The 25,226-nt window shown below is 36.7% G+C and overlaps 1 protein-coding gene and 1 pseudogene across 1 annotated transcript in view; one reads left to right on the top strand and one right to left on the bottom strand.

Annotated features, from left to right (window-relative positions):
- The window catches only part of BCAS3 (BCAS3 microtubule associated cell migration factor), a 789,343-nt gene that overhangs the window by 704,937 nt on the left and 59,180 nt on the right, over window positions 1-25,226 (bottom strand). Inside the window, exons 5-7 of the mRNA XM_044003231.1 lie at window positions 9,759-9,869; window positions 5,290-5,327; window positions 4,872-4,953 (exon numbers count right to left, since the gene is read on the bottom strand). Coding sequence (XP_043859166.1) covers window positions 4,872-4,953; window positions 5,290-5,327; window positions 9,759-9,869 — 231 coding nt within the window. The remainder of the gene's footprint in view (window positions 1-4,871; window positions 4,954-5,289; window positions 5,328-9,758; window positions 9,870-25,226) is intronic.
- Window positions 18,665-19,730, top strand: LOC122752681 (annotated as a pseudogene).

The following is a 25,226-nucleotide window of genomic DNA, read 5'->3' as shown; positions in this document are numbered from 1 at the left end:
ACATTGGGCACTGTGACAGCTTTACCCCAATGCTAAAAAGATTGCCAGTCACCTGAATTGAATACTGCAGGCATACTTCCCCAGTAGTACTCCAGGTCAAAAACTTCAAGGAAACTGATGGTAAGCAAAAAAATGCATTTCCAAATGGCAATCTGTATAAATCATGGAGAAGGAAACACAAGACCTTGATCCTAGAGATAGGGTATGATGAAATAGGTTAACTGACAGAGGGGATTTGTAGGGGCAGCTAGGTGGCGCAGTGGCTAGAGCACCGGCCCTGGATTCAAGAGGACCTGAGTACAAATCCCGCCCTCAGAAACCTGACACTTACTAGCTGTGTGACCCTGGGCAAGACAGTTAACCCCAACTGACTAACCAAAAAAAAAAAAAAAAGTAACTCACAGAGGTAGAAAAGAAGAGCTGGTAATATAACATCATCAAGAAGTGATTTCTTTTTTTTTTTTTTTTTGGCTTCTGGAAATAGAGAAGTCCCATCTTCAAATGTACTAGAGATGACTGTAAGCAAATCTAAACTGGTGTTCTTTTAGGGGATTGCTTGTGTTTGGTTTGAGGAGTCTTGGTTTTTTTAAAGGATCCACTTGTTTATATATAGTTGCTTAAATTTTACAGAAAACCCTTCTGGGGGGTTACTCAGAATTTCAAAAACAATGTAGTTGAGTAAATCAGACAGCTGTTTTCAGGACTTGATAAAACCACATTTAAGTCATCTGCAAAGGAGGAGGGGGTTATTTGTACATTATAAAAAATGCTGAAAACCCAACAACTGGAAAGGTCACTTTGTTTAAAAAGTTACCAAAAAATAAGCAAAAAAGGGAAAAAGTTTAACATTGACTAACAACTTTAAAGTTGTTCTACTCGTGCTTATTTCTGGGAAAACAAATGTCAGGCTTTTATATAAGAAAAAGCAGTAACAATTGATATTTGTGAGTTGGTTCATGGGTGGTCTGTTTACAGTATTAAAAGCCTCAGAAAATACTTGGCATTTTTCTCCCCCAAAAAATCAAAATGAAAAAGCAAGCTTTTAAGGTTCTCACAAATCTTGATCATTTTCAGAAGTAATGGTGTGAATGTCCTGCTTGGATGGAACCTAAAGTAAATTTAACTTTGATGCAAGGAGTAATATCTTAACATGATAGAAGGATGAGCCAAATTTGCTCTTGCCCAAGGTTTTCAGCTGGATGCCAGAAATCTGGCACAAAGAGTCTTCAACAGACCACATCCAACTGAAAACTGCCCTTCCAACCAGAACAAAAAAGACCTTGGATTTGTAAGACTCATCCAGAAGAGTGCATCTGAATCATCAGGATTAAAAAAGAATGAGACTTTAGCTGCAATTCCAAGAAACCTGAACATTTCAAGCCAGAGGAGAAAATTTTTGTCTTTTCCCATCTCTCCCTAATAACAAAATCCCAGTGACTCCAAAAGTCAGTCATTGATGTTTTTAGACCATCAAGTGAGCCTTTCAAATACACTACCACAACATGATTTTATGCGTAAGTTAACAATAAGTTTAATTATTTTATAGTACCTCAAGTTTTTATTTCTTTATATGAAACTGGACAATGTACTAAAAATAAAGTTTAAGTCTTCAAGAAAGGAAGCATTGTAGGCTCTAGGTTACATGTGGAACTCAGTATGTTAATGAAGAATTTTGTGAATACAAGGAATAACTAAAGAAAAAAGATTTTGAAGCAAGAGATAATATGAACAACATTCTGGAAACCAGTTTCAAATGATGTTAGCGAATCTGTGTCAAAGCCACCCTTCAGGAAAAGTCTACAACATGCCTTTGGGTGGTGTATGGGGCATCCCTTTTCTGTGGAATACAGAACACTCATTCTAGCCAAGTCCTCAATTACAATGTAATGTACAGGAAAAGGTGGCAAGATTTCCAGAGAAGGAAGATGACACAATACCCACATTTGGGGAGGCAGCTTGACTCTTAGTTCACAACTTTAGGGTAAAATCAAACAGCTAAATGGGGATTAAAATCAACTTCGCAGGGTAGCTAGGTGGCGCAGTGGATAGTGCACCGGCCCTGGAGTCAGGAGTACCTGGGTTCAAATCCGGCCTCAGACACTTAACACTTACTAGCTGTGTGACCCTAGGCAAGTCACTTAACCGCAATTGCCTCACTAAAAAAAAAAATTTTAATTAAAAGTTTTTAAAAAATCAACTTCTCTAAGTCAGCCTCTAGGAATTGCTGAGCAGCAGCATAAAAGAGAAACAATTAGGGTGAAACAATATTCAGAATGTTATAGCCTCTGATCCCTTAAGATTGCATTTTCAAGAGAAAACAATGGAATCATGAAAGATTTTCAACAGGACCTAAAACTGTCAGCTGGCCAAATACTTGGCCCCAAGGAAACAGAAATTATCATTTTTATTCTTATTCTAAAAGAATCCCAGGAAAGAGAAGTCCATAGTTGCCATAATATATCTTTAAGCACCACTTTATGCGGAAGTTTTTCCTAACAATCAAATTAATCTCAATTGTGATCATTTAAACACAATTTTATTATTCTATCCTCCACCGTTTTGGACTATGCAAGTTTAAACTTGAACTAGAGACAAATAATATAATAAAATAATTGGGCTGAGATCAATACAATACCCTTGAGCAACACTCAGATTTCTTATGGAGTTATACCTGGACAATTCTTTTTTATTTCCTTATTTCATACAGGACTCAACACATTTAAAATAAGACTACCCTTATATTAAGGGAAAAGGTACACCTTTCCCAAAAGATAGAATGTATATACCAAAATTCCCTGTGAATAAAATTTACTGTAAATAAACACTTAATTGTCAGTAATCCTCTCATTTTGCTTTGATTTTCTCCAAAGAAAAGTTAGTTTGCTTGTGCAAAATATAAGCCAAACAAAATAAGGAGCACTAAACTTGAGGTAATTAAAACAACCTTTCCAAAAGCTCCACTCTAAATTTTATACCAATTTTCAGAATGTGCCTGAGGACAAGTCAGCCTGTTTGAATCCTACACCAGAGATTCCAAAACTCCAAGAGAACCTTGAAGAATTCATAAAGGCTCTCTTCCTGTTTTTAAGATGGAAGTATTTAAACCATTCTAAAGAGAAATATGGCTATACCATGCCTCAAACACTACAGAGAAAGATCTTCTAGAATATAATTTGTAACCATATTCCACAAAAACCCCAAACTTTTAGTCACAAGCTCTCCAAATTGTAAATGTTCAGTAGCAAGAAAAAATAATAACAAATTTCTAGAATAATTTTCATGGGTGGCCTTTCTTTTCATGTTTCATTAAAAACAGATTTAAGTGGTAACCTAAAGGCCCTTAACTTATTTAAAACTTATTAACTAATAAAACACAAATACATGTTAGTAATTTTGAATAGTATCATACTTGCAATTTAAGTGAAGAATTAATATCTAAAAAGGACATTATTAGAACCCATTAACTGTATTAATCACATATGAAAAGATACAGAAGAATCAAAAATGTGTAAGATTCCTGGAGAAATATTGCAAACCATCTAAGTCAGATTAATAAGATTTGAAATAAGGTTTGTAGATGCAAACAATAGATTAAAGTAATTAAATCTAGATTTAATCTAAAAATCAACCTAAATTTAGCTAGACTGAAACAGATACAGATCTTTTAAAATACACAAATTTTAGAGCAGAGCAGAGAAAACAAATCACAAGCCCTGAGTTCTACTCCTAACACCATGAACTCATGTCACAAGCAAAGCCTCACTTTTCTATAATTAATATCTTAAGAGAAGGATGCCAGCTTAACTACAGACAGAAAGGTTTCCAAAATGTAAAAAATTAATCAACAGGGCAGCTAGGTGGTGCAGTGGATAGAGCACCGACCCTGAAGTCAGGAGTACCTGAGTTCAAATCTGTCCTCAGACACTTAACACTTACTAACTGTGTGACCCTGGGCAAGTCACTTAACCCGAATTGATCACTAAAAAAAAAAGTAATCAACAACAATACCTATTTAGTAGCTGTTGTTGCTGTTGTTTGTCCTTCTTTCTCCAAGAGGACCATGACATCAAGGTGATGTCATGACTTTCACTGAATTGGATTTAAGTGAGGGAGAGCTGTTCAAGGTCACAAAGCTCACTCTCTCCTCCAGAGCCATCTGGGTCCAGTGGCAAGACATATATCATGACAACTGGAGATGGCCCCAGATATTTAAAGCAATTGGGGTTAAGTGACTTTCCCAGGGTCACACAGCTACTAAGTGTCTCAAGTGAGATTTGAACTTAGGTACTCCTGACTCCAGGGACAGTGCTTTACCATCTGTGCCACCTCGCTGCCCCTATTCAATAGATGCCATATTCAATACCATACAGGATCTAACAAAAACAATATAAAACCTCCTTGCCCTTAAAGAGTTTATAATCCAGATGTAAGGAAAGAAAAAAGATGAACATGAAATAATTAAGAGCTAAATTACCAGGAAGAAATTGTAAAAATAATAGTCATTCTGAGAAGGACAAAAATCAGACTGGGCTAGAACAGATGGAAAAGGTTAGACGGAGAATGTGTGACATGAACAAGGTGTTAAAGGATGAGCAGGAATTTGACAAGCAGAAAAAGGAAGTAAGTGAACTCTGAAATGACAAAGTTGTAAAAATAGGGGAAAATATACAAAGTATCTTTTCAAGAATGGGGGAGAGACTGTGAGGAAGCAGAGGCTATTAGGGTATACTGTACAATAGAAGCAAGACCAGCTAATGGAGTCCAATGACCATGAAGCAGAAGAATTTGCCTATGATGTAGTCATAAGGCAAAAGGCAAAAACAAGAAGAAATATCTCCTAAATTACGTATTCTCTAAAGACTAGTACTCACCAAACTGTGGGGCTGGCAAGATCCGAGCAGCTCGAACTGGACCATGTCGAACAGAGAAGAGCTCCTGGGCTTCCCCACTGATCTGTATAATAGAAAGCAAAAAAAAAAAAAACACTAGATCATGCAAATTTCATAGATCGAAGCTTCTGTCACATCATGACACACCAAAGCATTTTCTATCTAATGCATATTGTAGTAACTGTACACTTAATGATGGATATAAAATTAGCTAAAATTTAATGTTTTTAAAATTACAAGGTTCTTTACTCATACCAAATCTGTGAAAGAGGTAGGTCAAGTGTTACGTTGCCTACTTTGTAGATGGGGAAACTGAGGCTCAGGAAGATGAAGGACTTTCCCAAGGTCACACAACTTGAAAGTGTAAGAACTATACATATATGCCCACAACTCAAATTACCATAAATATTTCTGAAAAATCTTCAGAAAGCTCACTCACTGACCATAAACAGGAAAACAAATAGAGGGCTCATAAATCTGATGTAGACAAAAGGGTTGGGACAGTCTGGCCAGTTTGTATAGGATTGATTTGTACTTCATTTAAATTTTTTTGTTACATTTTAAATTTTGAACAGTCTCCCTCACTCCTTTCCCACCTCACACTACAGAAGACCACGTTTTAACACAGATTTCAAATACATGTAAAACCATACTATGCATATTTCTATTTACCAATTCTTTCTCTAGATGCGGGGATAACATCTTCCTTCTTAGGTCCTTTATAGTTGATGTGAGTTTTTATAGTACTTAAAATAACTTGGTTGTTCACATTAATCTCTGAACACTACTGCTGTTACTGAATACAACTTCTACTTTTCTGTAAGTGTTCCTCTTTTCCTTTTACCTTCATTCAAAAAACGCCAAACCAGTTTACATCACTTGGCCCAAAGACTACAAGGCTTTTGTTTATTTTCAAGCTTTCTTCCACTAAAAATAACTATCACTTAAGAAAATGTTCAACCTCAGAAACAAATGAAGTGTCTTATGATATTGAAAAATTAAAGCTTTAAGAAAAATTTTACTTTTAAAAATATATGGGGGCAGTTAGGTGGCGCAGTGGATAGAACACCGGCCCTGGAGTCAGGAGTACCTGAGTTCAAATCCGGCCTCAGACACTTAACACTTACTAGCTGTGTGACCCTGGGCAAGTCACTTAACCACAATTGCCTCACTAAAAAATAAAATCATCTGGAAGTCATATATATATATATGGTCAATATATAAAAAATATAGAAGCTTTTCTTGTGGCAGCAAACAATTGTAAACTAAAGGGGTACCCATCAATTGGAGAATGGATGAAATAGTATGTATGAATGTGATGGAATACTATACTATAAGAAATGATGAATAGAACAAATTCTGAGAAACCTTGTAGAACCAGGAGAATAATTTATACAATAACAACACTGTAAAGACAAAGTATTTTGAAGAAAAATGCTACCCCACATTCTTATAAATAGGTGATAGATACAGAATGAGACATGTCCATTTTAAACATATCCAGTGAAGGAATTTGTTTTGACTGTGAATATTTGTTTAAAAGGCTTTTTTTTTGTTGTTGTTTATTTGTTGGTTGGTTTTTGTTTTTGTTGAGAAATGAGTGTTAAGTGACTTGCCCAGGGTCACACAGCTGGTAAGTGTCAAGTGTCTGAGGTCAGATTTGAACTCAGATTCTCTAGAATCCAAGGCCAGTGCTTTACCCACTGTGCCACCTAGCTTCCCCCTGTTAGAAAGGCTTTATTCTCTTTTTTCAATGCTAAGTGGGAGGAGGTGAGAAGGAAATAAAACAGACATTTGTTAATTTTTTAAAATCTATTTAATTTTTAAATGGTCCAGTTAGCTCCAAAGAAGTAAGAAAATTCATCCCTATCCTTTCTTTACTAAAGTAGGGATGGGGGGGGGTCTAAGGGTATGGAACATCAAATATACTCTCAGACTTTACCAATACCTTGGTTAGTTGTGCCTAACTAATTTGTTTTCTCATTCCTTTTTTTTTTTTTTAGTGAGGCAATTTTGGGTTAAGTGACTTGCCCAGGGTCACACAGCTAGTAAGTGTTAAGTGTCTGAAGCCGGATTTGAACTCAGGTACTCCTGACTCCAGGGCTGGTGCTTTGTCCGCTGCACCACCTAGCTGCCCCTTTCTCATTCCTTTTTATTTTTTGTTACAAGGAATAAGATCTCTGGACAGCAGAAGAGGGAAGAACATAACTGGAAATGAAGGTGACATTAAAGCAAGAGATATCTTTTTTTAAATTTAAATAAAAAAATTAAAATAAACGAATGAAAATGAATAAATGGTTTTATAGTAAAATCCTACTCTGATACCTCACTTTAGCAGAAAAATGATAATGAATCGTTGAAAGTTATGCAACAAGAAGGGGCAGCTAGGTGGCTCAGAGGATAAAGCACCAGCCCTGGAATTAGGAGGACCTGAGTTCAAATCCAGCCTCAGACACTTAACACTGACTAGCTGTGTGACCCTGGGCAAGTCACTTAACCCCAATTGCCTCACAAAAAAAACAAACAAAGAAACAAAAAAAAACACAAAGAAAATTATGCAAGAAGAACAGAAGCCCTGATAGTTTAGGAATAAGAATCAGGAAGAGTTAGTTTCCAATCCTGCTTCATACTTATCAGTTATATGTCTCTGGGCAAATCACTTAATTTCATCTATAAAATAAAGATGGAAGCTAGGTGGTGCAATGGATAAAACACCAGCCCTGCATTCAGGAGGACCTGAGTTCAAATCTGACCTCAGATACTTGACACTAGCTGTGTGACCCTGGGTAAGTCACTTAACCCTCATCGCCCTACAAAACAAACAAATAAATAAATAGGTACATAGATAGATAGATAGAGATGGTAAGAACACCTATCTCACAGGATTATTGTGAAATTACATATGTTAGAGTGCCTCCCAAACATTAACAATTTATGTAAATGTGAGCCAGTAAAGAAAGTACTACCACAGCAGTTTAGGACGATGGACAAAGGGCAACCCTCACTATATACAAAAAAGGCCTACCAGTCTGGTAATCAATGATTAAAATGTGGAGAGACTGTGGTCTGCAAAGTAAAAAAACTGATGAAATCATGGATTTTTTTTTTAAGATAATAGTACATAACTTTAGTTTTAGAAATAAAAGGCAGCTTGATATGGTGAAAAACATTGAACTGGGAAAAAGTAGAGCTATGTTCTGGTACTGACAAGGCCAATGCATGTCTTTTCAACTAAATGCAGGTCATTTTAACTATCTAGGCCTTAGTACCCTAATCTGTGAAATGTGGGGTTGGGATTCAGTCATCTTTAAGGTCTCTCTAAAGGAAATACACCAATGAGCCAAGTATGAAAATAACTGCCTTTCACACATCAAGCCAATAGCCAGTTTGCAAGTGATGGAATTCTTGAGCAAATTAAATTGGAATTAGATAAGAAATTCTTTCCAGACCTACTATAAATGGTACTGTGACTCTCAATACATACTCTTAATTGCCTGGTGTTCAATAAGTTCCATAATGTCAAGCTAGGCAAAATGGTAAGCATTATAGTACTACTTTCAAATAACCGAGAACTTAAAACAGATGTAATGAGGCTAAAAATTCAACAAGCAAGACATTGGCATTCTATCTTTTGAGACAGTCTGCCAAACTATCAGTTTACAATATCAGAAATGCATAATTTAGAAATGAAAACCTTATAAATCTCAATATTAAACCATAAATCTGAACTGCATTGTAGAGTATTTGTTTTCAGTTCTTTAATCTCTCTACTTTCTGCAATATAACAAGGAATTGGAAATCTTCATTATCTTTGATTCTCATAAGGGTAGAATATAAGCAGCACATGGTTAACTATCAAAATCATGTAGTTTATTAAAAAGATGTCAATTCACAGGCTACTGACTTCTGGCTAATGAAAAGTTCCAGAGAAGCCAGCTCTCCCACAAATGCTACAATAAAGCTCTAAAAATACACCAGAAAGAACAGTAGGTTTAAAAAAAAAAAAAACTTAAGTTAAATGGCTAGGCATTCTTCCATAAGGTACAGTACTGCACAAAGATGTTCAGAATTCTATAGACCCTCTGACAAGGGATAAGCAGGAGACAGTACCAGTGTAGCAACCAGGCAGCCTGTGTGGAAGCCACAGCAGGAGGCAAATACTATATACACCTGAGCAATATTGTCAGGGCGGATATAGTCCAAGTGGGGCCTGTCAGGGCCAAAGCAAGGAACCATGTCAAATCCCAGCAGGCAAATGTACAAAGAAAAAAGGAAACAGAGAAAGTTCTGAGGCCAAAACACAACTTAAGCCTCTAAGAAACTGGTTTAGGGTACAGGGTTACTTGAAGAGGGCTAAGCCAACTAAGAAAGCCTCAGAGAGAGATAATAACCAGAACAGTCCAGAGAAGTAAGACTTGGACAACCCAGGCCCAAGGATTCAGAGATCCCCAGCAGTCTGTACTGATCTGTCACAGAAAGCCATGAAGATCCAGTGCTCTAAATCTCAATGATCGAAGAGGAGTCACCCACTCCCAGGAGGAGATCAGCAGAGAAACCCGGGAAACCAGAGTGAGACCAAATGGGATCAACCTATCCAAAAGTATAGCATGGGGCAGAGACTGACCCTGGAAGAAAAAAAAACAAAACAATATGGGAGCCACAGTTGGAGAAATGAAAAGAGAAAGTTGAAAAATTAAAGATGGCAGAGGAAAGACAGTGACTCACCTGAGCTCTCCCCAAGAACCCTCCAAATACATTTAAATAATGCCAAAAGACAATTCCTGGAGCAGCAGAATCCATAAAAGACAGGGTGAAATAATTTTCCAGCCAAAGACAACTAAGAAAGTCGACAGGAAAGGTCTGGCCCACCTGGGTGAGTGCAGTCCAGTGCAGGCTGCACCAGCGCAAACCCAGCCCCAGCAAACCAAGAGCAGGCCTTGGGAGCCACTAAATCAGCAGCAGGAGCAACTGCTTCTGAAACTCGTAGCCCACAATACAGTAAGAGAGTGGAATAAGTGGTCAGAAGGAGATTACAGGGGTCTCTGAGAAAAATGAAAAATCAGAGAAAACACCAATCAATATCCAAAAAAAGGACTGAAAATCTAGAGATCACTGAAAAGTGGGAAGTAACATCATAACAATTTCAAGGTGAGACCCAAAGGAAAAAAACGGATTCTTCCTAAGTACTACGTAATTACCTAGAAGTAAAGCAATAAATTTAAAAAGAAAAAGGCTAAAGAGAAAATAACTGGAAGAAGAACAAGCAGGTTAGAAGAGAAACTGATAAATCTTATCAAAGAAATAAACTTGGAAAATTAGACAACCAGAAATCAATGACTATAAAAAAGCAAGATGTATTAGAACAAAATCAAAAGATTGAAAAAAATAGAATATTGATATCAAAAATAACTGACCTGGGGGCAGCCAGGTGGTGCAGTGGATAGAGCACTGGCCCTGAAGTCAGGAGGACCTGAGTTCAAATCCGGCCTCAGACACTTAACACTAGCTGTGTGACCCTAGGCAAGTCACTTAACCCCAATTGCCTCACCAAAAAACAAAACAAACAAACAAACAAAAAATTGACCTGGAGAAAAGGTCAGGAAAATATAATTTAAGAATCAATGAAAAAAAAAAAAGAATCAACGAAACCCCTGAAGATCATTATTTTTTTAGCCTGACTATATTTTAAGAATCATATGTGGAAAACTGTCCTGATGTATTAGAACCAGAGAGCAAAGTAGAGACAGAAAGAATCCCAAGGACCTCCTGAAAGGAACTCCCAAAAGTGAGAGTTCCAGGAAAGTCATAGCAAAAACCCAAAGCTCCCACATCAAATAAATGCTCCCCCACCCACCCCCCACACACAAAGGAATGAAGGTAGAATAGCACTTTCAGAAATCAAGCTATATTATAAAGCAACACTCATCAAAAACATTTTGAATTGGCTAAAAAATAGAAAAGTAGATAAATGAAAGAGGCTTGACATGAAAGAAACAGAATTCATGGAATTTAATAACCTACATAAACTTGAAAACATAATTACTTAGGAAAGAACTCCCTATTAGATAAGAATAGAGCACTGGATTCAAGTCAGGAAGACCTCAGTTCTGCTCTTCCTTCAGATATTTACTGTCCATGTGACACTGGGCAAATCACTTAACCTCTTGGCCTCAGTTTCTTTTCAAGTAGAATGGAGATAATAATGGTACCTCATTTAAGGGTTGTTATGAAGATTTAAATAAACTATATATGTGTGCATGCATGTATGTATATACACATATATATATGTATGTATGTGTGTGTGTGTGTGTGTATAAAAACTGGAAAGGAGTCTGGCAAAAATTAGGCTTACAGTGACATTTTATAACATATTACACAATAAATTATAAATGGATACACAACCCGCATATAAAAATTCTGATTTATGAAAATAAAGTGAATTAAATGCCCATAAACTTTGACCTAGATATTATAATGCTAAGCATGGAACAGCCTGAGCAATGAGCCAAGGAGGTCATTAAGAAAACCCAAAACATTAAAAATGCAATTTTTGTGATATGAAAGAACTAGAAAGAAGATGTCCTCTGACTGCGATACATGAATGTAATGGACTGTTACTGTGCACAGGAATGAGGTCCACAGATGTGGAACACTGCATATATTAACAGATTTTTTCAATGTAAGGATAGGTTTTGTTTGTTTGTCTTCTTCCTTTTTTTCTTTAAAAAATATATTTTGTTGTATATTCTCTGGAACTATAAGGGAAGGCCATGTAAAATCAAAAGATATCAAGAAAAAAAAGGAAAAGAATGTTGCAATATTACAAGACTATAGTTTAACTTGGCCCTAAAGTGGAACTATAAAGAGAAACTTCTCCCTATTAACTTTGCAAAGGTAGGAGGAGGAGGATGGCCAAGGGAGTAGAAGCTTTCATAAAATGTCAGATTTCTCAAAACTTTCAACTTTGCAAATGTTTTTCTCTTCTTCCACTTTTTCTTTTAGCTTTAAAAAACAAAACAAAACAGTACTTTCTTAGAAGGGATAGCTCCCTTGGAGATAGAGAGACACAGGGAGATATTTAGGAGAAATGAAAATAAATTGTAGTAAGAAAATATATATTTAAAAGCTTTTAAAAACAAGGTCCGAGTGGGACACAAACAGGGAAATGTGTTACTGCCTTATTTAACTGAAAATAAACTTGAAAAAATCAAATTCTACATAACAAAAGTCTGCAGTATTCTTTTTTTAATCTCCTTCATGTAGCAAAATGTTTGTTCTTATGAATGTTAAAGTTCATAATAAAAAAGTTACGGGATTGGATTATGAAGTCTCTTTCAAATGGAAGGAACATTCTGAATCTATGAATCTGTAGTAGTTAAAGGTACTTTTCAACTGTGGAACTGTCTTTCACCTGAGTGAATAACCACTTAACATTAATTGAGGAGGAATGGGAAAGTTAAAAGAAAGAATGAAAAGTATAATTCATAGAATATTCTAATATTTCACAAATTCATCACTCTTCAAGCATGCCAGAAGTTGAGTTTCAACTTCAAAGGCATTAAGGCCCTAACACTAAGAATACCATCCAAAAGGGGCCAAAACTTTTTTTTTTTAACTCAGCTGCTGCTCTCAATTATACTGAATAGAGAAAAGCACAAATTTGTCTTGGCATGCCCATGATATGATAAAGGCTTATGTTCATTGTATCTAATATATACAAGAGTTTTCTTTGATGCAAAAAAAAAAATAAATTGAAATCTGATTACAAAATCTTTTTCAATGTAACAGCTATCAAACAAATCTGCCACGCCATGTAGTCCCTTTCCTTGGCCTCTCGTCATACTAAGAAAAAGAAATAAGAAAAAAACAGAAAGATCATAATATGTTCTCTCCTACTCTCATGAACACTATATCTATAGTTTGTCTATCAGTTTCTCTCTTACTTTTGAAAAATAAATGAACCCATCATAATTTCTGGATGTTACAGGATAGGAACTTAAAGTTCCTCAACCAACCAAAATTAGTACAGAATTCTGAGGCATCCTAAGTGAGTTCCAGACTCTAAACTCCTGTCTTACCTTACAAGAGAGGAGATAATACAGAGGCTTAAAAAAAATAAAAGAGTATGGGGTTTGGAAACACCATACATCCATTCAAAGCCTAACTTTTCCATATTACTACCTGAGGCTGGGCAAATCACTTATCCTCCCTGAGGTTCTCTCCCTTACATAAAAGGAAGACTGGCACTAGATGAGCTTCTGCTACAGTCTCTAAACCAGAGGGTCCTGGTATATGCATATCAATATTTTGAATTAGAAAGACATCTTCAAAAAAAAACCAAACAACAACAGTGCTTAGCTCACTACTGGAGCTAGAAAGAAAGCAGCAAATACTCTGAATGTCCAGGAAGATTCTATTGTATTCACCATTGTTTATAGGATCCAATTGAGAAATATGCCCCTTCTGATCATTGGCAAATTTTAGAAAAGTCTTTCTCAAGTCTAGAAACCAATTGGAAAACTAGCCATATGCCAAAAGGCTTTCAAGACTGAAAACAAATTTTTAAGTACTTCATAAGCACCTTTTCAAATAACAGCAAAACATAGGCTGTTTGTTAGGATTTTATGGATTTTATACAAAGCCCTACCAAGAGCTTGAAGTTCACTTCTAACCAACAGCACCAATATAACACTGTGAGGAACGAATATCCTGAGCCACATTCCAAGTTCCCCGCTGGAGCCTCAACACACTTGAAAGAAGGGAGCAAAGGGGGAGGAAACCTCCCTATGAGCCCCACATGACTCTCTGCCTTTGTTCATGCTGTTGTTTTAATTTCTGTTGACAGACTTTTGTTGTTTGGGGCATAAACCGGATGTACCAGTTTGAAGGCACAATAAGAAGAACAAAGAATGATTTGTTCACACTATAGGAAAAAAGTCTTTTCCAACCATAGAAAATGGCTTTCGCATGGTGGAAATATGCAAATCACATACCAAAACAAGAAAAGGGGGGGAAGGGGAAGTCACATAAATTCACATAGAAAACTTCAGCAGAAATATATTTTAATATCATAGTGTGCAAAATATTAAGGAGATCAAGGTTTGAAGGAGAATAACATTTTTGCAAAAGGGGAAAGAAAATAAAAGTCACGTTGGTTCTAAGAAAATTTGCTCCTTAAATCCTATTTTTTCTGTCAATTTTTCCCCCCAAATAGAACCTTATACCAAAAGAACTTTTTTTAAAGAGTTCCATTTTAATCTTTCTTATTAGTGCTTACAGATTAATGTGCCAATGACAAATTTAAATTATATACCACCAAGCTGCAGAATTAATCCAAGAAAACATCTCCACACCCCTCCTAGCAGTACTGATGCTGACCAAAGGAGGGCTGTGGTCTGCAATAGATTTCAGGGAGCTTGGTATGGTGATATTTAAATCTACTATACAGATTGAATGAAAGGTATAAATTATAGTCACCTCTGGGAAAGCAACGCTGACTCCAACTAAATATATAACCACTTTCGACATTCTTTATTAGTGGGCCTGGCTCATGGCAGGTGATGTCAGCCACTTTGCCTAAAGGTCCCCTTGCTTCTAGAACAGCAGATGTGCTTCATAAATGGGGCCCAAAAGCCCAGTCCAGGAGCTATCCAACACCAAAAGGAAGGAAGGTGATTCTTTGCTCTTCACTAGGATTGCACCTGAAATCGTCACACAGCAATAAGGTTACCTAACTCATCTCTGCAACATCTCAACAAACGTGGATGAAATAAAGTAGGCTTTACCTACGACGCTTTTACCCTAAGATAGAGACAGGGACAGAAAAAAATATCTTGGTTCTTTGTTTGTTTGTTTTGCGGGGCAATAGGGAGTTAAGTGACTTTCCCAGAGTCACACAGCTAGTAAGTGTCAAGTGTCTGAGGCCAGACTTCAACTCAGGTACTCCTGAATCCAGGGCCGGTGCTTTATCCACTGCGCCACCTAGTTGCCCCTGAAAAAAATATCTTGTGAAAAGACATAGGGCCCTGGCTCTGGAGTCAGGCTGGAGTTCAAATCCAGCCTCAGACACTCACTAGCTGTGTGACCCTGCGCAAGTCACTTAACCCTGGCTGTCTCAAAAAAAAAAAAAAAAAAAAGCCTTGGACATTTCCATACATACTGAAAATAAAAGAGATGCAGGAAAAAAAAGTAATAAATTCTCCACACAAAAAAAGAGATAAGCAAAGTCAAATAACTCTTCAATTACTAAGAGAAGAAACACACATGCACATGCACACACAGAAACAGAAATGCACACAACCTGCATATGGCCAAAGTTCACTGTGACATTTTCCCCCTTCCTATCCCTAGTAAACTCACTCAATTTAGGGACTTCTAGGAGTTTTGCAGAACATAGTGAGAGCACATTTTTATCTCAGACCTCTATACCTACCTGACCTTAGACCAGGACTTCTTAAACTTTTCCCACCCCTTTTCACGCAAGAAATTTTTATACAACCCTGGGGATGTATGTATGTATGTATATATACACATATGTATATGTATATATGTGTGTGTGTGTATATGTGTATATACATAACCTTTTACTGTTGCCAAATATTTCTCAACCTTCACATTAAGTTACACAATCCCATATGGGGTCATAACCCATAGTTTAAGAAACTAGGCCCTAGACCATGCTTCAGCCTTTCCAGAGCCCATCCAGTGCAAAAATCTTTCCTTTTGCCCTGGTGCCAGTTATACACCTCCCTGTTCACCTTTAAGTTTTCCATCTTTTGTTTAGAGGACAATAATCAAATAAATTATATCATTATTACTAGAAAGGGTATGATAATCTACTGTCACATAAATCCATTCCCAATCCCTGTGACTAATTTTATAATATTGATGTTATTGTAAAAAAAAATTGTTCTTCAGGTTCTGCTCACTTCACTCTGCATCAATCCATTACAAATCTTTCCATGTTTCTTTGAAATCAAGTATTTCCTCTTTTCTTATAGCACAATATTATTTCATCATGTTCATATACACCACAATTTGTTCTACCATTCCTGATTAATGGGTGTGTAAAGCTTTATTTTCCAGTTTGTTAGCTTCCAATTATTGCCACCACAAAAAGAGATGATATAAATATTTTTGTACATATAAGACAATTTCTTTAATTCCTTTTGGATAACTAGAGTGAAGCACACACTGCTTTGAAGGCACAAGAATAAAGTAAACAGAACAAGAACAAAATAAAAAGAAAACCAGGAAAGCAATTTATTCATTAACACTATAAAGACAAACAACACTGAAAACTCTGAGAACAATCAATTCCAAAGGACTGATGAAGCATGCTGTCCACTTGGTCTTAGAGTATTATGGTATAGAATTAGACTTTTTTTTTAAATAGCCAATAAGGATCTGTTTTACTTAACTATCCATATTTCTTACATGGAGTATTTTTTTCCTTTTTTTCAATATGATAGCAGATGGAAGGGAAAAAAATTGATTAAAAAAAAACAGTAGGGGCCGCTAGGTGGTGCAGTGGATAAAGCATTGGCCCTGGATTCAGGAGTACCCAAGTTCAAATCTGGCCTCAGACACTTGACACTTACTAGCTGTGTGACCCTGGGCAAGTCACTTAACCCCCACTGCCCCACAAAAACCAAAAAAACAAACAAATTTTAAAAAAATAACCCAGTGAGGTTGGTAGGGTCTATAGGTGCAAAATGTTGCATGCACTTTCAGATAAAGTCACTGTATTCTTAGTTTTACTTCATCACAAGAAAGCTATCACAAGGTTGAGGCAATCTGAAGTGTTTGCTAAATTAAAATATAACATAGCAAAATTACTTTTTAAAAAATCCCTGTGAGAACCTAAATGAAGTTTTTATTTACAATTGTTTGCTGCCACAAGAAAAGCTTCTATATTTTTTATATATTGACCATATATATATATATGTATGTGTGTGTGTATATATATATATATACACACACACACATACATATATATATATGACTTCCAGATGATTTTTTTTTTTAGTGAGGCAATTGTGGTTAAGTGACTTGCCCAGGGTCACACAGCTAGTAAGTGTTAAGTGTCTGAGACCGGATTTGAACCCAGGTACACCTGACTCCAGGGCCGGTGTTCTATCCACTGCGCCACCTAGCTGCCCCTAGAGCATTTTTTTAATCCTATGGCTATTGATGACTTATATTTCTTCCTTTGCAAACTACCTATTTCTTTCCTTTGACCTTTTATCAATTGGGTAATGACTTGCCCAGGGTCACACAGCTAGTAAGTGTTAAGTGTCTGAGACCGGATTTGAACTCAGGCACTCCTGAATCCAGGGCCGGTGCTTTATCCACTGCGCCACCTAGCAGGCCCTAGATCTGTTATTCTAACAGTGAGTGATGGATTTGATGAGTGTATGGAAGTCACTTAACACCAATTGCCACACTAAAAAAAAACAAAATAAAAAAAAATGCTCTAAATCACTAATAATTAAATAAATGCAAATTAAAATAATTTTGAGGTACCATCAAATTGGCTAAGATGACAAAAAAAGGAAAATAACAAATGCTGGGGGGATATGAGAAAATAACTATATTAATGCACTATTCTTTTTTTTTTTTTTTGCAGGGCAATGGGGGTTAAGTGATTTGCCCAGGGTCACACAGCTAGTAAGTGTCAAGTGTCTGAGGCTGGATTTGAACTCAGGTCCTCCTGAATCCAGGGCCAGTGCTTAATCCACTGCGCCACCTAGCCGCCCCCCTATTAATGCACTATTGGTGAAGTTGGGAAGTAGTCCAACCATTCTGGAAAGCAATTTGGAACAAAGCACAAAAAGCTATTAAACTGTGCATACCCTTTGACACAGCAACACTATTACTAAGGCTACACCCCAAAGACATCAAAGAGAGAAGTAAAGGATAAAACTATTTATAGCGGCTTTTTTTTTTAGTGGTGGCACAGAATTGGAAACTGAGGGGATACCCATCAATTGGAGGATGGCTGAACAAGTGATAGTATATGAATGTTACGGAATATTTGAGAAGATTTGTATGAACTAGTGCAAAATGAAGTGAGCAGAATCAGGAGAATAATTTATTAAATAATAGCAATATTATAAAGATAGTCAACATTCATTCATTCATTCATTTATTTATTTCTAGTTACATGTGAATGACTTAACTACTTTCAGCAATACAATGATCCAAGGGACTAATGATGAAGCATACTATCAACTCCCATAGAAAGAACTAAAAAAAAGAGCACTTGTGGATTGTACATATATAACCTATATCAGATTGGTTGATGTTTTGTGGAGGGGGGAGGAAAGGGAGATAGGGTGAAAAATTTGGAACTCTAAATCTTATGAAAATGAATGTTGAAAATTACCCTCACATGTAATTGGAAAAAATAAATGTTTGTTGCAATGAAAAAAAAAGAAGAAATAAAGAAATCTAAGAATTCAATATTCCAAATGGAATAAGAAATCAGCTTACAACCAAAAATATTCTACCCTAAAGCATTTCTGATGGAAAGATCTCTTGACTTGAGTTGGAATTTTGAATACAAGCTTAAGAGTCTACAGAAACCAAGAAAGGCAAATTGAGTTTTAACAATGGGAAGGGGCTGGAGGATGATGTAGTGCTAACATTACAAGAGCAAGAGGAGAAATGAATATCCCTTCAGAACCTTAATGTCATCAAAGGGCATTGAGGGAGAAAAACAGGGGCCCTAGGGACAGAATGGTTCTATTTTGAGGGTTTTAAGTAAATTCTGAGGGAGTAAAAGGAAGAAAGAATATATAAATATGGAAGAGGTGAGGATTTCTTAGGATCCTCACTCTAATCTGAAATATAGACAAAGGAAGATTGAACACAGGTACATTTTGGTATTGAACAAGATCAAACTCAATTGTAAAATAAACAGAGATAGAGAGGGATTAAGAAGGATAGACTCTGACAAACTCACACACCACAGCTTGAGCACTGCCTCCCTCCCGCCAGCTCTTGTGGTTCCCTTTCCTCTGGCTCCTGGGAGGAAGAAGCCCTTCCCCACTCTAGACCAGAGCAGCGCCTAGACTCTCCACTCTTCCTGCTTCCAGCCCCCACCGGTCCAGGGACCAGACCATGCTCCAGATCATCCGCTTTGGAAAGATGGCCTCAGGAGTGCAAGTAGCTGATGAAGTATGCCGCATTTTCTATGATATGAAGGTTCGGGAATGTTCCACACCAGAAGAAATTAAGAAAAGAAAGAAGGCAGTTATTTTTTTGTCTCAGTGCTGACAAAAAATGCATCATTGTGGAAGGAGGCAAAGAGATTTCAGTGGGAGATGTAGGTGTAACCATTACTGTTCCTTTCAAGCATTTTGTGGGAATGCTTCCTGAAAAGGATTGTCGCTACACTTTATATGATGCAAGCTTTGAAACAAAAAGGACTCAAGAAAAGAAGAGTTGATGTTCTATGGGCACCAGAACTAGCGCCTCTCAAAAGTAAAATGATCTATGCAAGCTCCAAGGATGCAATCAAAAAGAAATTTCCCAGCATTAAACACAACTGTCAAGCAAATGGACCAGAAGACCTCAACTGGGCTTTTATTGCTGAGAAACTAGGAGGGTCCTTAATTGTAGCTTCTGAAGGATGTCCTGTGATCATTCAGTGCCACAAGCTGAAAAGCTTCCATGTTTAATGTATCTTCTTGCTAAATATGTAAAACAAATATACTTAGGCCAGGGTTTCACTGAGGGGGAGCTGCCTTGTTCTAGATTAAATTAGATATTATATAAACCTGTATAAAATAACCCTAAATAAATCTAAAGTCTAAAGTTTAAAAAAAAAAAAAAAAAGGAGGATAATCCAGGGGAGGGAACAGCTGCAAACAAAACAAATTTGGTGATCCTTAAGGGGAGGCCAAAAGGGGTATGAGGAGAGGGGAAGCTTTAGACTACCTCTCAGATGATAAGAGAATAGCTGGACAATGTAGCATATGGATGTAATGGAATACTATATTATACTATAAAAAATCAAAATTCTGGATAGTATGAAGTAGACAGAACCAGAAAATTTTATACAAAGACAACAATGCAAAAGCTATTTTCAAAGACTTAAGAACATATCAAGCATGCCTCCAGAGGACCAATGATGAACCATGAAGCATTACCCACCTACTGACAGCAGAAAGACACAAGGTCCCTAAACATACATTTATATTTTTGGATATGACTACAACGTAAATTTGTACTGCTTGATTTGGCACAACAGTATTTTTTTCCTTTTCATCACACAGAAGGGGGCTGAGCAATAGTAATACCCAAAAATGAGGGCCATTAAACTTTTTTTTTTTTTTTAAATACAAGGAATAGGGGCAGCTAGGTGGCACAATGGATAAAGCTCCAGCCCTGGATTCAGAAGGACCTGAGTTCAAAATCCAGCCTCAGACAATCGATACTTACTAGCTGTGTGACCCTGGGCAAGTCACTTAACCCTCAATACCCACCCTCCCAAAAAAAATGCAAGGAATAGAACATAATGAAGTTCAGAAGGATGCACAATCAGAATACTTTTGAAAGTTAACATGTAGAATTATATATATATTTATGTGTACATATACATACATACATATATATTATATACTCCCAATTAAATGTTACAACAATTTTTAACTTTTTTTTTTTCAGTTTTGAGTTCTGTAACGATTGGAATGACACCACCTGCTGGAGAGCTACCATAGGAAAGCTCCGCCATGAGGAGAAGGTGTCTGAGGGCAAGCCATGTGGTCAGTTCCTTGGCATCAGGAAGTGACATTTGCTCGTGGGTAGTGTCTATCAAAGCTACCAGCCAATTAACTTGAGAAGCCTCCCATTTCTGGGAGGAGGACACAAAGTAGGAAGCGCACACTGGCAGAGGGGTTCTTCTTCTTTTGGTTCCTGACCTCGCCATGGTGAGTCGGATGATGGAGTCTCTTAGAAATAGTTAGATTTTTACCTTTCTCTCTGATCCTAATACTCTTTAATAAACACTTAAATACTCTTGCTAAAGCTTATAATTTATTGGCGACCACTCATTAGATTTTAGATAGTATAGCTAGAATTTTAGCCCCTTACAGTTCCAAATTCTATCCTTCCCTCTGTCCCTGAAACAGTAAAAAATCAGATACAGGTTACACATGTGCAATCATGTAAAACATTTCCATATTAGTCATTTTGTACAAGAAGACTTGAATAAAAGAAAAAGGATGAAATAAAATGAAAAATAGCATGCTTTAGTCTGTAGTCAAACAATATCAGTTCTTTCTCTAGAGGCATATAGTGTGCTTCATCATTAATCCTTTGGGATTTTCTTGAATCATTGTATTGCTGAGAATAGCTAAGTCATTCACAGTTCTTCATCTAACAATATTGCTACCACTGTGTATAACGTTCTCCTGGTTCTGTTCACTTCACTTTGTATGATGTTCACGTAAGTCTTTCCAGGTTTTCCTGAAATCATCTTCCTTGTCATTTCTTAAAGTACAACAATATTCAATTACAATCATATACCACAGCTTGTTTAGCCATTCCCCAACTCATGGACAACAATTTCCAATTATTAGTCAACACAAAAAGAGCTAGTATAAATATTTTTGTAGAAATCATCCCCTGCCCCCTGCCCTTTTTGAGGTCTTTGGGATATAGACCTAGGGGTAGAATTGCTGTATCAAAGGGTATGCACAGTTTTATAGCATAGAGATAGAGACAGGTTGAGTATAATTCCAAATTGCTCTCCAGAATGGTTGGATCAATTCACAACTCTACCAATGATGCAATAGTTCAGGGGGCAGCTTGATGGAGCAGTGGATGAAGCACCAGCCCTGGATTCAGGAGGACCTGACCAGCCTAAGACACTTGACACTTGACACTTACTAGCTGTGTGACCCTGGGCAAGTCACTTAACCTTCATTGCCTGGCAAAAAAACCAAACAAAACCGTCTATTAGTTCACATACCAGATTACTGTGGCCATTTACTGTAATGTAATTTGAACCTAATCTATTCCAAAGCTTCTTAAACTGTGGATTATAACCCCATGTGGGGTAGCATAACTGAATGTTTCAGTTGGCAGTAAATGTTTAATTTGTATACCAATTTTATATACTTATATACCTGGGGTTGTGTAAAAAGTTCTTGGGTGATAAGGGGCCACAAATGGAAAAAGTTTAAGAAGCCATGATCTATTCCACTATCCACTACTATATTTCTTAGTCAGTACCAGATTGTTTTGATAATTACCACTTTATAATATAGTTTGAGATATGATACAGCTAGACAGCCCTTCCTTCACATTTTTCATTGATTCTCTTGATATACTTGATCTCTTGTTCTTCCAGATGAATTATTATTTTTTCAAGTTCTATAAAATAATTTTTGATAGTTTGATTGGTATTGCATTGAATAGATTAAATTGGGTAGAATTATCATATTTATTATATTGGCATGGCCTATCTATGAGCATTTAATATTTTTCCAATTGTTTAGATCTGTCTTTATTTGTGTGAAAAGTGTTTTGTAGTTGTGTTCTTATAGTTCCTTGGCTTGTCTTGGAAGGTAGACTCCCAAGTATTTCATATTGTCTAGTTATTTTAAATAGAATTTCTCTTTCTATATCTTGCTCCTGGACTTTGTTGGCCATATATATTATTGCATAATTGTATATTATATTCTGAGTCAAGGTACATTCACATTTTTTGCGATCATTATTATCCTCAATTTTTAAATCCATATGAGACTTGGATTATGGGAACTTATCATTTAAGACATTAATTGCCTTCATTCTGAGTTATCAGATGCCATTTGGCCAGGATGCCATCTGATCACAAGAGGAATACATGCAAGAGCAGACACTGAACTGTCACATAAGGGGAGACATAAGTCAAGTTACGGCGGAGGGAACGGCTTTTGACAAATATTGAGGTTGGTTTCTCTTGGTTGAATTTTCCCCACAATATTGTACAGATGGCTGGAAGTTTTTATCCCACCCATCTCATTCTACACCTGGCTTCTATGTCTCCTCCTATATGCCTGATGCCATGGACGTCTCAATCCCATGCATCTGATTAAGTCTAACTCAGTTTCCTCCAATATCTTCGGTGGCATGGATGTATATCCCATCCACCTATTTTAAGCCTGGCATACTGCATGGGCAGTATATATTGCTCAAATGTGGGAATGCTCATATCTCATCATTTCTCTGTTCTTTTATGGTAACCCCCATAATTATCTCAGGTGTCATGATAAAAAGTGTTGGATTTGGCCTTGACATTTGTTATCAATTATATTAGATTTTTTAATTTCTCATAATGGCATGAGGATAATTAGGCAGATGATGCAAAAAGTGATGAAAAAAAGATAAAAATTATTTTTTAAAATTAATATCACAATTGTCTTCTCAATTTACCCTCAACAGGAGGAACTGTAGTAATATTATAGAGGACTGTAGTAATATTATGTTTTAGAGAATGTTTCAATTTTGTTTTATTATATGTTTCATTTATAACAACTAAGATTCTGAATTCCCTTAGACATGTTTTTGAGAACTCTCATTCTTTGATTTGATTATTAACAAAGCTATTTTAAAGTTGTGTTAAGTTCAATTTTGTAGGAAAGTTTCCTGGCTGATAACCAGCATCCACACATCAACTCCTAAAAAGACTTCCATTCCATGACTACACCCAGAGGACATCCTAAGAATCATCTGAGAAAAGACTTTCAAAGAATTTAAATGAACAGTTTTGTTTTGTTGTTGTATTTTTCCCTTTTGTTGTTATGTATACCATTTATAATATGTATTCTCTGCAGAGGCCCTCCCTCTGCAGACTGTGTCAAAGCATGGGTTCATGAGGGACCGCCCCTCTGGACAAACTTTCCCCTTTCTCTCTTTTCTGCATTGTTATTGACATATTGTTTGTTAGCATAGGATATTATATTTTGTTGGTTTTTTACCGTTTTGTCAAGGAAACACTCCATGTTCCTCGAAGAAACAAAGGGAGGACTGTAACGATTGGAGTGACACCACCTGCTGGAGAGTTACTGCAGGAAAGCTCCACCATGAGGAGAAGGCATCTGAGGGCAAGCCATGCAGCTTTTCCTTGGCATCAGGAAGTGACATTTGCTCGTGGGTACTGTCTATCAAAGCTACCAGCCAATTAGCTTGGAGCTGTGTGTGCGTGTTGTGTAATTTAAAATTCTAAATGTGGGTCCTAATCTGTTCCCCCAGTTTTGGGGGAAACTGACTAAAATCACTGATAAAACAAGTTTAGGTTTTAAGGGTTTATTGAAAGATAGAAAGAGAAAGATTGAAAACAGAATTCCTACAGCCTGACAATCCTATCTTTCCTCAATTTTCCTGTGAAGTCCTCTGGAGTCTCTCTCTCTCTCCCCTCCACCACGGTGAAGTCAGGAACCAAAAGAGACAATGCTCTCTGTGCAGGCTCTCCTTCCTCCTTCCTGTCCCCTCACAGAAATGGGAGGTTCTTCAAGCTGGTTGGTTGACTGGGCCGGAAGTTCAAAGTTTTTTTAGATTCTGAGAACCATACTTTCTTAAGTACTCTCAAGTACCAGCCAGATGTGCTTAGAATCTAGTCAACTACTAATCCAGTCGAATCAGCCAGTAATCCACTCAGGTGGGCTCCTGAGTATCTGCCAAATCTCATCTATCACATTCCATTATCTTGACAGTGTGGATGGGATGTTCCCAGTTTCACAGGAGGCTTGTGGGAGGAAGAAGGGGCAAGGCTTGCTTTCTTTCATCAGGACTCTTGTAGAGAGTGGAGCAGAAATACAGGCTTCCTGAGATAGACAGCTGAATCTAGGCCTCTTTCTCTCTCTCTTTACCAAATTCTTATTCTCCTTAATAAATGTTTAAAAGTCTAACTCTTGCTAAAGCTTATCATTTATTGGCGATCACTCATTAAATATTTTAGACAGACTAGCTAGAATTTTAGCCCCTTACAACATATTTTTTAAAGGAAGTAGCATGAAATAGATTCATGTTTTCATATAGAATCTTTTCTTTATGTTCTCTAAGTACTGAAATTCTATTTTTTGTTGTTTAAGTTCAAAACAATTTTTTTTCAATTATTTGGCACTGACTAAAAATTATAAGAATTGACCAATAGAATAGATTAAGTACTTAAGAAGCAGAAGCAATCAAATATGGGAGTAGGGAAGGGAGAGGATATAAGCCTTTATATACCACCTACTATGTGCCAGCACTGTATTATATACTTTACAAATATTATCTCATTTGATCCTTGCAACAACTCTACAAGGTAGCTGCTGTTATCCTCCCTATTTTACATTCAAGGAA

This window comes from Dromiciops gliroides, chromosome 4, assembly GCF_019393635.1.
Source record: "Dromiciops gliroides isolate mDroGli1 chromosome 4, mDroGli1.pri, whole genome shotgun sequence".
In the NCBI taxonomy this organism is placed as follows: Eukaryota; Metazoa; Chordata; class Mammalia; order Microbiotheria; family Microbiotheriidae; genus Dromiciops; species Dromiciops gliroides.
The sequence above is the reverse complement of the archived record's forward strand: the minus strand, read 5'-3'. Positions and strand labels throughout refer to the sequence as shown.